Source organism: Diorhabda sublineata, chromosome 6 (genome assembly GCF_026230105.1).
Source record: "Diorhabda sublineata isolate icDioSubl1.1 chromosome 6, icDioSubl1.1, whole genome shotgun sequence".
Classification (NCBI taxonomy): Eukaryota; Metazoa; Arthropoda; class Insecta; order Coleoptera; family Chrysomelidae; genus Diorhabda; species Diorhabda sublineata.
This window is the reverse complement of record NC_079479.1, coordinates 29,001,858-29,018,822: the sequence shown is the minus strand read 5'-3', so window position 1 is coordinate 29,018,822 and position 16,965 is coordinate 29,001,858. Positions and strand designations below refer to the sequence as shown.

Sequence of the window (16,965 nt, the reverse complement as noted above, 5' to 3'; positions counted from 1 at the left end):
TTCAAAAAGTAATTAACATGAAAATAGAATTAAACCGACTATGAACATAGTTTCTGATAATAAAACCAAATGTCTTTAAATTGAACGTCTATTGAAAAAAATTACAAAAAAAAAATAAATAGGCTACAGTAGTAAAAGTTGCATTTTTAATAAAATCTGTATTCAAAAGTTAAATATTCATATTAGGGACTAAATTGATCTAACAGGTGGCCTGAGAAGTACGTAGGCTCCCATTTTTTTCGTGTGAATAAGATTACGTGATTCATAATTCTATAGAAAAAATAAATAAGAAAGGTGAAAAAAATTAAGCCATGTTACCCCTTTGAAATATTGAATTTTGTTTGAAAAGTTCAAATTCAATATTTTATAACTCGACTTGTATAGTTAGGATTAGATTGGCTAGGAACCAACTGGATGTGGAGCAAAATCTCAAAAAAGTATGTGAGAACAAACTCGATGTGTACTAATCGTATTGCCCCATACGAAAAAGCAAAAAAAGCAGCGATACTCCTTGATGGAATGACAATCTGTCCAAGTTAAGATCTGAGACATGACACCCCTTCAATAGAGAAAAGTGTTTCGGAGATTGGCAGAGCTATACTAGGAAAATCGCTGCTTACAACAAAGAAATTAGGAAAACAAAGCGGCAAAGATTTTCAAAATTTTTGCGAGGATACTGACCAGCTACTGCAGGACTTCGCAGGGTATTAGTGAATGGTAAAACCAATACAACTATGGCACTAAGAAAACATAGGAAAGCTACGAGAGAAAATGCGGCAATGGCTAAGCACCTGTGTAGCAATGAACTTTTCTGGAACAAACATGAGAAGAGGATAACCACTAAAGCCACGAAAGTCCTTACGGTATGCAGAAATTTCGCAGGCAGGAATTGGGGTTATCACTCAAAAATCCTACTGTGGATTTACACGACAATAGTGAGACCGAAGGTACAAAGACTGAGTCATGAGACTCTTCATATAGTATTGGAAAGCGTGGCGAAAATAACGTCACTCAGAATGTTCAGAGACGGAATTAACAAGGATAAACCATTCTCAAACAATTATCAACTCTGGGATATGCTTCAGAGATAATCTTGAAAAAGTTTAGCTTTGGAAAAAATCTACCTCGCATCAAAACTGTAGAAGCAAATGGGATCGAAAACCACACAAGAAATGAACAAACATGTCTTCAAATGATATTCGAATGACTCCAAAACAGCAGGCTGATCTGGATTAGAGGTTTACAGGCCTAGAACCAATCATTATGAAAGCCTGGGCAATACATCAAGTATTTATTAGGGAGAAATATATGCAATTGAAAAATGTGTGCAGTTGAATATAGAAAGGAATTAACGCAAACTGGAAATAATCAACTTGTTGGATACCCAGCAGCCATTAGAGCTCTAAGTTCCAAAGACGGCTTTATCGGCCGGAAAAATGATGGCAATTGTTTTTTGGGATAATCATGGGATTGTATTCATCTAGCGACCGCATTTTAGGAAAAAGAAAGTGCTTTTCTATAAGGATAACGAATTGCACTTTGAACCGGCTGATCATCCACAGTATTTACCAGATTTGCTCTTTCTGCTTCCTAACCTTGAAATTACATTTGCAAAAGAAACGTTAGAGCATCGCTGGACTAATTGAACAAAATGATTATAGAAAAAAAATTCTTGTAGTATGTTTTAAGCTGAGTTCCGTTTTAAAAAAATTGAACTTTCAATCTTTTTAACCAGGAATAAAACTAAAAGTTTGCTTATGAATTGTTTTAGTCCTTCAATTTATTGTTATACGTTGGAAAAGAAATAAGTAATAAAAATCGAAATAGAAAATGAATAGATTGTATCCAAGAGTAAATCCAAAGTTCCCCTCTGATTTGTTGGTACACAACAAAAAAGAAATAATAGAAATTGAAAAACAAAATCAATAGAGTTAAACTCAAGTAACAATACTCAGCTGCAAAGCTTCGAAAATCTGACTTACCTTTAATCGATGTCTGGTTAGTTAAATTCTCAATTTTCTTATTCAATCTAAAACTTGTAACCGGTTTTTTAATCTCTGAATCACTTCCTTCTTTATCACAATCGTCTGTTTCTCTTATACTTTCGACTTTCTCATTATCGAATTTATTTTTGTAATTTTTAATAATTAACATTTTCGATGAACTATAAACTTGTTCATCGGTGTCACTTTCATTTTCTTCGTTGATGCAAAGTTTTTTACTTAAGCGTGGTGTAGAACTAGAACTAGTAAGAAAACTCGAACAATCACTTATACCACTATCACTTCGATCACTACATGATCTCGATTTTACAGCCTTACTACTTTCGTTTTTAAGATCTTCGATTGTCTTCAAAGGAAAACATATATCCTTCGAAAATTCTATATTTCCTTCGATAGTCTCCTGATTATCTATTGAAATTTTATTAGTAATTTCTATTAATTCGTTTTCATGACAATTCTCCTCTTTACTTTCTTCTCGGATTAACTGATTAATTTTCGTTAGATAATCTTCAGCTTCACTTCCGATAGTATTTTTTTCGATACTATTAATATTGTTATCTTCTTCGTTTACGCTTGACATTCGAGGAATGGAATTTCCCGAAATCGATGATCTGGGGGTGTTAGGCGTAGAGTTAGCAGAATTCCTTCTACTAGCGGATAGAGTTGCCATTCTGCCAAGAGCTCTGATAGCATTGCCAGTCTTCTAAGCAAAAAAACGAAAACCATGCAACAAATACACACAAAATTGCGAAAATAAAACTGCATGCAAACAAACTGAATTGTCAATAAAATATTCTTATTTAAAGCTATAATTGGTATCTCCTGTTTTGTTTTATCCATTCTCTCGTATGTTTATATAATAAATAGTTCGAAAAATATGAAATTTGTGTATTATCAAGACATTGGAAACAAAAGTATAGAGCAGCCGTGGAGAACAAGGAAAATATGTGAAATTGAAATGGAAGACACAGTTAATCAACGACGGCACAGACACTAGTTGGTTTAATCGCTTTAATAGAGGAGATTTGACGCTTGAAGATCGTTCACGTTCAGTTTATTCACGTGGGAAATTGAGGTTACCTTGGAGTAGTAGAAAACCAAGCTAGTATCAAAACTCGCCGATTATCGAACTTCCTTGGACTTTTTAAAGATACCATACATCGCCATTTAACCTTTTCGGCCTTGACGGTCATACATATGTAACCGTCATATATTTATAATCGTAATTCTCTACGAAATCCACATTTACACAATTGAGTACTAAGAATACGTGATTTTAAATACCAAGAAACCGGACTAGTTGCGCCATCTCTTAAAAACTAGTCTAACAAATTGTTGTCTAAATGGACATTAATGTTACCATCACATCTCAAGGGTAATTTAGCAAAGTAAGCAAATGTGTACATCACGTCTTTGGAAGAGACTGGAATCGTACTTAGCCTTTGACCGACAAGGAGTTGTATTGGGAAATTTAAAATGTCTTTCAGGAGCTAGAGAGTGGAGATAAATCTTAATAAATATTCTGAAAGTGAAGATGAATTTGATTTATAGGAACGTTACACTAGGTCACGTGAAAATCAAGGCAATATGGAAGATCCCAATACAGAAGAACATAATTTGGAAGCAGATCAAGAGTATTACATATATGCAGATGCAGATTTTGAAGTTATGGTACAAGAACGGAAAGCAGAACTGAAAAAAAAACGATAAAGACGTAGGGAAGATGGAAAAGAAAGTCAGTAACTATGAAAGGAAAGCAACTTATTTTACCTGTCCACCTATTGAAGTATAAGATGTGATAAACGAAATAGATAAGCCTGCTAACTCACCTGATCCATATTTACTTTTCAAGAAATATATATAAGACGATATTTCTGAACTAATGGCAGGAAGTACAAATCTATTTTCATTGAAAGAAAATGGAATTAGCGTCAACCCCACTGCTAACGAAATAACGTTATGCTTATGGGAATATTAAAGTTTCTTAGGTCGCGTCTTTACTGGAATTCCCGCACAGGTATATCATCTATATATGACATTACGTCAAGAAGTAGAATCGAAAAATTAAGAAATAATCTGCATTTAGTAACCAAGAAATTTAATAACTATGATAGATTGTGGAAAGTACATCCACTCTTGTATATAGTTCGTGATCGTTGTAGGGCTTTGCATTGCCTTTAAAGAAGATTCCTTTCGAAATGATACAGATACGTCAACGTGTCACAACTTTCGATTGCAGCCAGAACGACTAAGATAGTTTATCTAACAATAAAATATGGCGATATGCGACAGAGCTTGAAATATCTTTAATAATGTATATCCTAACCGAAAAGCAATTGTTAAGAGCATACATATGACTTCCACCGGTAATTACCGCGAAATAATTGGGGTTATATAAAAAATTCGAATATTTTATTGTCATAGATGTAGTAAACAATAAATAATTTAGTTCAATACTGATTTTGTGTCAATAATTTTATCTTTCTAAATACTACACTTCAATAAGCTTAAGTGGATACAGAAAATCATTTCTTTACCCTCATTACCCAACAAGAGATATTAAGATAATTAAATAGGAATTTTTAAACGAGTTCAGGATATAAGATTAACTAATGAACTTGTTTTTTACTACGACGTATTTCTTGACGTCAACATTTACTAACAGACATCTAATAAGCGTAAGTTAAAATTACAGAATCTTTATTTTTTTTTCTAAATTAAGATGTGCTATAGGAAACATTACAGTTTACAAATAAGAGAGGATATAATTTCAGGTTGAGTGTTACTTTTTTTAGTTAATTCTTTTGTAAACTAGTTTATATGCAAATTAATAGTTTATTGAACGAACACAAAGTTTAAAGCAACATGAGTGATCGCCAGAAGTCACAATAAACAAACAAAACATAACCGAAAGCATCACTAATTATTGCTGCTAAACAGACTGCTATAATTGAAACTAATCTTAAAATCAACAATTAATCGCCAGTTAATAAACTTCATATTAAGTAACACAGAACCGAAACTTCCACAGAACCCTGTCTATATAATATTTATCTCCTACCTATTAAACACACTTAGAATGTTCAGAGCTGGAATCGCCAAAGAAAAACCGTCTCTAAATAATGACTAATCCTGGGACATGCCTCAGGATGATGCATCTAAATGCATACCTCTGAGAAAAAATTTACTCCAGTTCTAAGCTGTAGAAGTAAGTGGAATCAAAACACCATACAAGAAATGACCGGAAATGTCATTAAACGGTGTACGGACAGATCTAAACCGGCAGACGGAACTGGAATAGAAATGTACTGGCCCAGAACCAAACACTCTGAAAGGCTGGACAACATACCAAGCATTTTTCGAGCAGAAATTTATGCAATTAAAAAATGTGTTCAGTTCATTGTAGAGAGGAACTATCGCAAACAAGAAATCATCATCCTGACCGATAGCCAAGCAGCCATATATCATAAAAGACTCTCCTGAGAAACTATAACCAAGATCTGCTGAATGTATCAACCTAAGTAAGAACATAGTACGAATATTAACAGGAGCCCTATCGGGGCACTCTCCCCTCTATGCACACCTGAAGACGGTACACTTAGCAGCAAACCTCTATCCACATTCATTACTGAACTTCAGAGCACTACACCTGGGAGCGTATGAAATGGAAGACTAAGATCTCTGACTCGATTGAATTAAAGTTGTGTATCAATCTATAAAAATGTATATACTCATAATGTATCAGTTAGTAATCAATATATAAAACAAAATCAGTATTGAACTTAATATAATAACATAACAGAACAAAAAGGAAACTGTGTACTTACTTGCCATTTACGACGAATTATGAATTTCTTCAGCTTGTCTGTACACAAAATGACAGTCTGTTGATGAGTTTCCGGATCGAGCCATATATGTTTTAAGCATTGTTCGGCAGACAAGCGATCTCTGTAATATAACTCTAATAATTAGAAACTATGAATGGCTATTATGCCAAGTTTACTTTAACTTTTGTTTTCGATAATAACTAGACAGTTAAGGAATTTCATACAACTGGCAACGCTGTCAAAAAAGATTGAAACGAAGCATGCTCGTGCTTCAGATAGTTGTGACTGTCTCATGATAACATGTGCTCGTCGAGTAGAAGCGTTTTCAGAATCAATAACCGATACAAGTTCACGCTTCAAGAGTTAAGTCGTATCTACGTACGAATTATGTTTACAGAATTTCAACAATAATTTACGAACTCGTCGTTATCAAATCGTTCAACAGTGTGGAAGACGTACCAAAAATTCTTAAAAACGGGCTCTGTTGTCGACGAGTAGAACCTCGGATGCAGTCAATTTGATCCGCAGTTCCAGCATTCCATTTTATGGTGGAATAAAGCAATTTTCAATCTGAATGGTGCGGTCAATCGGCACAAATGCGTGTACTGGAACGACTAGAATCCTCACGTCTTTATTAAAGAAGAATTAAACCTGTTTGCATGGGAAAACGGACAATTATCGAGCACTCGCGATCATCCGTCATTTCATGCAGGACCTGCCTCTCCGTTGACAAATCTTGTCGTAAATGCATTGATCAAGTTGGACATCTATTTGAACACTTGCAGTAACCTTTTTTCGAATCCCTTTCGTACTTTCTTTTAATAAATTCATTTTGACGCTGCATTTTTCCTTTTAACACAAATTTGTTGCCTGATTTATGGCGATCTTCTGCGACGTCAATAATTAAACAAAGACAAATTGATAAGGAGAGAGCAAAGCAATTTTACTTTTGTACGACATGTTTAAATTGAGGAGTAGGAATTTTCACATATGAAAATCGATTTGACATTACCTATGAGACACTTTCTATAGCTCATGATTCCATTATAAAGATCGCACACAAATTAAATCAGTTGCAAAATCATTTAATAAAACGTTTTTTTTAATAAGTTTTATAATATTAGTATCTATAGAACCCGAGATAGGTCTCAGTGATTATGAATCTTTCTGGTCGGGTTTTAAAATAGCTAATAGTCTTTATTCTTAAAAGTACTGTTAGAAATTATTCTTTATAATATATGTACTTACTCTTTTCTTTTCACTAATAAAGCTCCAATAAAATCCCTCGCATTTTGAGATACCGTATTGAAAGCTTCGTCTTCGAAATCATAGTCGGCACGTGTGATATTTGTAAACGTTTCAGAATCGTTGTCACCCATAAACGGGGAAAGTCCCGATAATCTATGAAAAACAAAGATGAAGCTTATCGAAATTTTTTAAACAAAAGAAAGTATAATAATTAAATATCCTCAAATGAAAATTTCTTCTTCTACTACATGCATTTCTTCAAAAATGGTTTAAAATTTTCCTAAAGTACCATACATTGTTCTTTTAAGAGCAGTTTATGATTCTATTTATTTAGAGGGTGTACTCAGAGTGTCTTCTTTCAAAGCAATCAAAGGAAAAGTGCGTTTTTAACAAGAAAAGTTTTGAACAATAATACTAATAGAAAAAGTCGATACTTACAGTACATAACATATTACTCCTATAGACCACATGTCAGACTCAACTCCTATTGGTTCGTAACCGATTATTTCGGGTGGTATGAATTCCGGCGTGCCGAATAATACCCTTATTGGTTGCTTAGGATCGATTTTCTGAGCTAATCCAAAATCAATTATCTTTATCTCATGAGAAGTTCTTGTATGACACATAATATTTTCGGGTTTCAGATCTAAATGAACGATGTTTTGCGAATGCATATATGCTACACCTTCGCATATTTGTCTCATAAATAAAATGCAGTCTTTTTCTGTAAGCGTGAAGTCGTCCGCCACCACTCTCTCAAAAAGCTCACCACCAGATATGCTAGAAAAAAAAATAAGCTATTTAAGAATTTTACTAATTTTGGTAGTTGGAAAATGAATTTATTTACAATTGAGTGGTTTTCAAACATTTACCTTGCGTTTATATTAAAGCTAATATTCGATAAAGAAACATCTAGATTGAAACTTTGTCATTCTGAATATATTATAAAAAGCTTTTTCCTTAAAAGAGTGAAAGAGAAAGTCAATTTTCTAGGCATTTGTTAACCAAACAGAAATCTATTTCTAGTCTTGACACTTTCACTGATCAAGAAAATCTTAGCAACCAATCACAAACCTCTTCTCAGTATTTGCACTTATTCCCTAAGCTCAGGATCAATAAAGCAAATATTAGTAACCAAAAAAAACCTTTTTCTAGTATTTGAACTAATTCTCTGAACTCATGAATAATTTAAGTAAACCTTAGCTATTCAACAAAAACTTCTTTTTAGTCTTCGAATTATTTTGAAGCAAACATTAGAAGCCCAAGACAAATCTCTTGTTAGTCTTCCAATTATTTCTCTGGACTCGGGCATCATTCAAGAAAACTTTAGTTACAAAATACAAACCTCTTCTTAGTTTTCGAACTAGTTAAGTTCAGAACGGAAATTCTTAAAATAACATATCTCAATTTAGAGACTGCCAACAAAGGCAAAAAATTTCCAATATGGTTGGACTTGGGCACTGATCGACCAAGCCTTGATGAACCAAAATACAAAACTGATTGTCTCCATTCAAGAACTATTAAACTAAATAGAATTCGACTCACAGGTTCAACGGTTCTGAATTAAGATGAGATTTGTGTTCAATTGACAGAAAAGTTATTTTTCTCAATACATATTTATTTGAAATGATTGAAGTTCATTGGTTTGTCTAAATATACATTTCGCATCTTTCTTGGTTTCATTTTCAAATGAAAATATAGTCCGCATATATTGGCTTACTAGGTCAAATTGTTGTTTTAAATCTTACTGATTCTTTAGTTCTCATCTTTCAAATATTGTGTAAGTCTCAAACCCTATATTTCTATTTTAATACTACTAAAAATGGGTAAGTCTTGTTGGTTCTAATTACATCGGTAATACTTTGCAGTCCCTTTGGTCGCCCTCGTTCTAGCCCATGCAGAAGTGGAGAATCCCCCGGGCAGGGCGTGTAGTAATACCTAATAGAATTATTTCTTTATTATCATATGTCAAAATAATTATCTAATTGGTTCTTCTTCTTTTTTAAGTCAACATCTACCGTGTTTTCTTCCTTTTTGCCAAATCAATCAATTAGTTCTTCGTGGTATGATTTAGAGAATGAGAGCTGGTGTGTATTCAAGGTAACTGAACATCCATAAGTTCCATAGATTAATATTTGGATGTGACATCCTGCAAAAGGATATTTGCAAAATGGAGAAGGCTGTTAGACTCTTAAAGGAAAGTGGTGGAGTGAACACGAAAATAATAATCTACACAAATAGCCAGATAGCTGTAAAATCATTAATCAAAAACAACAAAATAATAAGAAGTATGAGCTGACGCAAAGTACTCTCTTGGATTTGTGACACTAAAGTAAGCCTTTGCTGATTACCTCTACTCTATGATCATTGAAATGATACAAAAACATAATGAGATTCACAAAACACACAATCCAGAAGACCAATGGTCATTGGCACCAGTCTCCAAAAATTAGGAGTAGCAACGGGCAACTGTCACAAAGATTGTTACGAAGAAGAGTCGATCGAGCATATCATCTATCAGTGCCCTGCCTTGGAAGAATTAGAAACAGAAGAAGTAAAATCTTCATACTAAGTTAGAAATGCTTACAAGTATGCAATAAAAGGGAAAAAGTGGACGGATTGTAATGTAGTTGATTAAATTTGTAAGAATAATCTCATAATACGCCTACTTAAAAAATTATCACTTACTATTCCATGACCATTATCATGTCCCGGGGATTTTCGAAAGCGGCAGCTAATTGTAAAAGTTTTTGGTGTCTGAGGAGATTCATTATATCAATTTCGTCCTGTACCTTATCTCTATCTTTGGAAGTTCTACACTTAATAAATTTAGCGGCCAGTTTTTGATTTGTTTCTTTGTCAATAACTTTATGTACAACTCCATATCGTCCTTTTCCTAATTCTTCCAAGACTTCGTAACGAGTCTTAAATTCAGGACCTGGTTCTACCGACACTATTCTAGGTTTGAAATAACTACACTCATCTGAAACAAAAACAGGATATTAGATCAAATTTAATTTAATTTGTGTACACGCTTGGGTGGAAGAAATTTTTTTATTTGCAATAGATAATTCGAAACTTACTGTGCTCTTCTAATTGTACTATATCCGATTCAAGACTAGGTCGACTGTATCCATGTACGTTAATAGCTCGTATCCTGAAAACATACCGTCCTCCCGGCTGTAATCCTCTGACAACATAGCTAAGAGAATGACATTCTTCGACGGCAGTCGTCCAAATATCACTGCCCACCATTGAGTATTCTACAGCATATCCATTAACTATTTTACCGCCATCATATGGGGAGCTACTCCAGGTTAAGGTAACGTTATCCGATGATGTTGTTATACAAGGGGTGCCACTTGGAGGATCCGGTGGTCCTGTAATTTAACATAATCATTTTTATGCCAACGTGGTAATCTTTCAGTTTATGAATAGAAAAAATTGTTCTGAAAGACTGATTAGTTAACCATTTAAACCAACTAAACGAAAAATTCACCAAATTAGAGAGTAATAGCAGTTACTTTAGTACCAATTCTTCTAGGAGAAGTTTTTAGATAATAGGACGTGTCCAAAGGAACTAGGATCCTCACTTAGTTTAAAGTGTAAATTGAGAATGGTTCTAATTAATATTCATTCTATACTTGTATTTGTTTTTGGAGTACTTCTCGGCTTTAATAAATTATTGTTTTTTACAAGAAGAAAATACATTTGAGTTTTCCATAATTCACAACAAAAGTATCGATTTATATTTATAAGATGTATTTATAGAGGTCTTCAATTGAATATTCATTATTTTTTCGAGGACCTTCTGAATTTAACCGAATATCTGCATACTATGAGCAGAAGAGTTCTATGTGGCGATTTTAGCATTGTCTTTACTAATGATTGTGCTATTCTAGAGAGTCTAGTAAATGTTTTTTACCCATTTTAGCTAAATATGCATGTGGATTTACCAACTCGAATCAATAAAACAACTTCCTCAATTCTAGATTACATAGTTTTCGACTTCCTACCCCATGATATGAATCAGTAATTAATTCCGGTCTATGTGAGTATAAAGCAGTTTTCGCAGAATTTGTCAGAAACAAACTCAGTTGTTGAGGTTTTTCTCAAAACAAAACTTTACCAAATTTGATAACTTATGTTTAGTGAATGATTGGAAATTCTCCTGCATCTAGTGATGTAAGCTTAGCGCACTCGAAAATCGAGATTTTTGAAATCTTATGATCTATGATAAGTAGATTTGAAAAAAATTCAACCCACAATTTTAATCAAAATAAAAAAAAATAAATTCACAATTTACGGAAATATAGAGAGAATGTTTTTAAAAATGTTCTTTTCTTCCAATTTTGAAACTTCAAGAAGGTGTCCGTGTAAACTGACTTTTTTTACATATTTTTTATCGGTTAAACTAATTTCTTTTAGTTTCTTCAAGATTTTCCGTTGAAAAATTGATAATAACTTCTGTTTACCATTCGATTTTAAACGTCTACAATATCCGGTACGTCTGGCCTTTCCGATGACCATAAATAAATCGCAAGGGGAGTCGTTGGACGTTTGCCAAATCAACTTGGAGTGTCCCTGTTTCGCGCATGGACAATTATACGTCACGTGTTCGCGCGTCGGAAAACCGTCATCTTTGTTTATTTATGAACCACAAAACAAAACAAAAAATATAGTTTATCAGAAAGCTTTAAATTGATTAACAGACTATAATAATTGTGTGTGTCTGTCAATATCAAATTGAAACCTTATAAATAGCCAGTATTTCAGGACAACTCTGTTTTGTAAGTAAGCAACATCATGTGTAATTAATCGAAAATAAAACTTCTTCATATGGAGAATTTTTTTTTCATAAAAAAAGGATTCCTTTTGTTTGTTCTAAGCTTATTTTAAACAAAAGTTTAAGTCATTTATTTATCTATTGAGCCAGTACGAAGTCTGCCGGGTTAGCTAGTTCATAAATATACACACACACAAAATAAATCAACGCCTTTAGATACAGTAATGGTAGAAACACAATTTATATGTATTGATATAGTTTTTAGTGTAGCAATTGATGGAAATTTTGTAATATAAAAATAATTTGAATTCAATTACCTTCAACTGCAACAGAAGCATAGTTGGAATCCTTTCCATGTACATTTGTGACAGACACATCATATTTTCCACTGTCGTCAGCTGTGATGTTCTGTAACAGCAAACAGGAAACACCGTCACCGGATGTTATGCTCGTACATTCGTCATTTTTTAGCTCTCGGCCCTGGAATAAAAATATAGAAACAATTAGTTCATTGTAACGAATAATCAATTTATTTAATAAAAAGTGTAAATATCTGGGATGAGTACAAGAAATCTTGGAATTTGTATCATGATAATGAACCGTCTCGTAATACAATCACTGTGATTGGATTCCTCTACAAAAATAAAATCATATAGTTATCATATTGTAATTAAAAATTAGGTTTCTGAAAGTTGTGCCGGGACTTGATTACGCTTTATTCTGGTGTTTTATTTTATTCTGTCTGTCTTTTGACAAGGGCCAGGTTAATTAAACCTGAAGGCTGAATTGAGTTAAAAGAAAGAATTTGCGTCTTTGGAAAAGTTATGAGGAAGGAACATATGCAGTTGATATGAAAATTGAAAGTTTCAAGAGGGTCGGATGTATAAATTGTTACCAACTCAAAAGTTAGGGTCTCAAGTAAGATTGATCACCTCATATGGCTCCTACGTGTTTTGTTTAATGAATTTTTTTCCAAATAATACAATTTTTATTTGATTTCCTATGACTTGATATATTACAAGTTCTCAGTATTGAAAAATTTTGATCGTTAAAAACGTTAATAACAGTGGGAAAATAATTATTGAGCTCCGGATACCAAATAGAGGATCACGAATGTAGTACAGCAAGAAAGAAAACCTTCCGAAAAAGATCAAATAAACATAGAAATGTCAATAAAACTTGCGATATTTGTTTTAAATTGGGAATACAATAAGGTCATCCTTTGCAACCGAAGAAATAATCGCAATTTCAAGAAAAGGATTTCTTTTGTTAACCACATATTGAATTCCAAAACACTTATGACCTTATAAAACAATATGACCTTATTGGCGCTTTTTACTGACTTGGGGATACATTCCCTAGATGAAGTAAATTTTTTCGATGGTACTTTTATTTCTGGAGTATAAACATCCAAACATGCTTTACAATTTTTGCAAGCAATGATCAACATTATCACTCTGCAGATAGCTTTGTCATACCCATTTACCTGTTCTGTTGAAATATTTCTGAAGTAGATTATAGATTGTTTCAAGAGTCCTTTTGTCCTTTCAGCCATTTAACAAATATACCTAGAAGGTATTTGGTACAAGACATTACATATCATTGTTCTGCTCTAAAAATACGCAAAGTCTTCTCAATACAGAGGGTTTCCCAAGATTTGAATAATACTCCCAAGCCTTTTAATGAAATGGTCGCGATAATCGCTGAATAGATGATTTGCTGTTTCCATGGTTTGCTCTCCGAAGCTTAAACTATCGTCCTCTGCAATTCTTAGGATAGTATTTGGAAGCACTGTGACCATTACTATTTCTGGAAGAGTTCCAGTAAATATCGGGATTAGACGTTCACCATCATCTGGTTCTAAAAGCATAGCTCAGGACAGAGTACTTTCAGGATAACATTCACGTAACTTTTCCTCGGTTTCTCTAATTGTTTTTACACATAAAAATGATGTACTTAAGGTAGTTTAATCAATGACAAAACTACTTTTATATTACATAACATCAAAGTCACTACTTTGAATCCTGACCTGTTACCAATATAAAGTTTTTTCACTCAGAGAATGGCGGTCCAATTTGAACGTTGAGATAAAATTTGTTTTTCGAGAATGGAATCGCAAAAAACAGTCATCGCAACCGCAACGAATGTCGAACTAGTTTTGAAAACATCTTTTTAAAATCATCGAATAAAACTTGTTTTACAACCTTAAAATCCTTGCGTTTTCAGTGATGCCTATTAACTTTTTACCACATTTTATTTTACTTTGTTACTTTGTTTTTATTCACAAGGACTTTTCTAGAGAAATTTTTACTATTTTTTAACTTTCTCTCTCTTAATGTCAATATATGATTCAATAAACAAATTGGTGGATGGTCCTTAAATTAATTTAATTTTAATATGAAATGGAATGATTTTTCATTTCATAATCATTTTTATACTACTGTTTTCTCAAATTAGGTTTAAAATGTAAAATATCTTCGATAACTCGATGGTTTGTAAACCCAGCTTGCAATCTTATGGTTGGTAGATCGAATTTCAATGAAGAAGTGAATAAAAAAGTTAATTTTTTATGTCAGAACTGAATTTCTACTCTACTATTGCTGGTCTTGTATATATAAAAAATTGAGTGAAAATTTCTTTAAACCATATGCACTTAAAAATAGAATTTATAGCATGAATATAGCTAGAAGTGATCTCAAATAATGATTTGAATAAAAGATGCTGATGATGACAAAGATTGAAAGTTATATTGTGTATGGTGAACATAATGCAAATATACTACATATGATTTTCAAATAATTTTCTGGAAAATCCATTTTCAAGTAAAGTAAAAGCTTAATTCACAATATGAAAAACTATTTATTAACATAAAATATAAATAAAGTGGTTTCAATAAACTGACTAATGTTCTCGTGGGATGTTAAGACTATATAGAACAATCTAGGCTAGTCTATGTTCTTTTAAATACAAATTCTATTGTATACAAAATCTATAATTAATTATATGTATGGTTGCCACGTCACATCAATAAGGAGAAGTAATGTGTTAAGTTAATGGAACTTTAAGTGTCTAAGGGACATATGGAACCGCTTAAGTAAGGCGTCGAGGACGACCAGTTTACAATAAATCTTAATGAATACAATAGTAAGTAGAGGATAAATAGGTAGATTTATGATTTTTTATTGTCACATTAATATAAGACAGAAATTAGGTAATCCGAGACGATATGGTTAACAGATCTTAAATGTCCCCATCAGTAGTGGCGAGATAATTCCTTCGTCATCTATATGTTGATGAAATTTATAAAAATCTAATGGCAGTCCATTTGGCCGTTCTATCCAGCCGATTTCCTTCATTTCTTTTTGACTGCACGATATTTATGGCTAGATTTGCCATCAAGCATTCAGTCACTCAAACATGATTCTTCTCCCCTTCATTTCCGATGTTTTCATATGTTTCTTTTTTGATATTTCGAGTTCTAATTGATCTAAGTTGTTCGTTTTGATATAAGAGATCAGGAATTCAAGCGCTTTTATTTGAGATTTAATATGAGTGAATTGGTTGAGTCTGAGGAGAGTATTCAACTTCACTTTCAAATTTTTTTATGGTTTTTCCATTTAATGTTGCATATCATAAGTTCTAGCTGAGGTTGTTGTTCTATTGATCTAAAAACACTCAGTAAATCAAGGTATGAAGAAAAAAAATGGGTGGGGCGCTTTATTCAATATTTTTCGTACATCGAGCGCCCGACGCTGTTTTCCACAAAATGATTTTCAGCTTTTTAGTTTGTTTTTTCAGTTTTTTTAAACTAAATGTACTTTTTAGTTGCACATGCTACGAAAACGTGTTTTTCCGTTGTTTTAAATTTATGTTATGTCGAAAATACAAATGAAAAAATTTATCTACGCGTGCTTACAAAAATATTTATTAATGGAACAAAAATTGTCTCATGAATTTTAAAACAGTGTATCTAGTATTTTTTTACGATCACGGTGGTACCCGAACTGTTTATTATTGGATTTAATTTATTACTAATCACGTAGTAGCCTTGACTGAGAATCTAAATTATATGAATAAATGTACTGACATTGTCTAGTACGTGATAATTATTATCCATTGCATTAAACGTTTTAGAATTGACTATCATCGACATGCTATAAATATTGTTTTGATACTGTTTCGACTCGACTTTTCGAATAATTAGCTAATCAGGACGAACATTTCCATGCAACTTCCATGCAAATTTTTTCAGATGTTCGTTTTCTAACCTTAGTTTAAAAAGATTCGAGAAAAAAATCTAGAACATTCTCAAAATTAATACGCAAAAAGATCATATTTTGTAAACACGTGTCAGTATTTATTTTAATATAAAATAGGATTGTTGAAAATACTTTTCAATGAATGTTTAAGTTCATTCATTTGTATAATTATTATATTTTAATTTGTGTTTTTTTTGTGTTAATAAAATTATTAAAAATAAATTTTCGAAATCTAAAATATAATTCGAGAGATTTTTTTAGTAAACCACACCCACAATACTTTTGAGTTGAATTACGTATTAAGATATATAATGTATATATACTGAGCTCTAAAATTAAATTTAGATAAATAAATAATCGAATAATAATAATAAATTGTATCAAGACAATTAATATTTTCATGATACCTAATTTATATTTCATCATTCAATACAATTTAAAATATTCCTATTATTGGTACCAATAAAATGATTAATTTTACCTTGTCTTTTTTATCGGCAACAACTTCAGCATTACTGTTCATGGTAGAAAAACTATTTCCACAGACACTAATAAGGGAAAATGGTTATTTATTGTTATTTGTCAATAAATTTATGTACTACGTTCAAGCTACCATTAAACTTTCAAAACGAGTTTGACTGAAATCTTTTTGTGAAGTGTCATTTAAAAAGAAAACTAATAATGGTGTTTTAATGTACATACTCACAATATAAGTACACAAGCGTAGGAATAAACGGAAAAATTTGTAATATATACAGTGAATGAAATATAAGTAGCGTGTTTCGATAATGACATATCGTCTTCAGGAAACAAAGGTAATATTTCGGTGTTTATTAATGTAT

General features: G+C 32.3%; 1 protein-coding gene across 4 annotated transcripts in view; it reads right to left on the bottom strand.

The window, feature by feature from the left end:
* The window catches only part of LOC130445048 (uncharacterized), a 140,780-nt gene that overhangs the window by 3,362 nt on the left and 120,453 nt on the right, over positions 1–16,965 (bottom strand). For 3 of the 4 annotated variants that reach the window (XM_056780532.1, XM_056780533.1, XM_056780535.1), the window contains 7 exons: positions 12,182–12,344; positions 10,162–10,458; positions 9,767–10,061; positions 7,517–7,858; positions 7,079–7,231; positions 5,831–5,951; positions 1,983–2,706 (listed from right to left, as the gene is read on the bottom strand). In XM_056780532.1, the coding sequence (XP_056636510.1) occupies positions 1,983–2,706; positions 5,831–5,951; positions 7,079–7,231; positions 7,517–7,858; positions 9,767–10,061; positions 10,162–10,458; positions 12,182–12,344 (2,095 nt within the window). The remainder of the gene's footprint in view (positions 1–1,982; positions 2,707–5,830; positions 5,952–7,078; positions 7,232–7,516; positions 7,859–9,766; positions 10,062–10,161; positions 10,459–12,181; positions 12,345–16,965) is intronic. The other variant, XM_056780534.1, reaches the window with a different exon arrangement.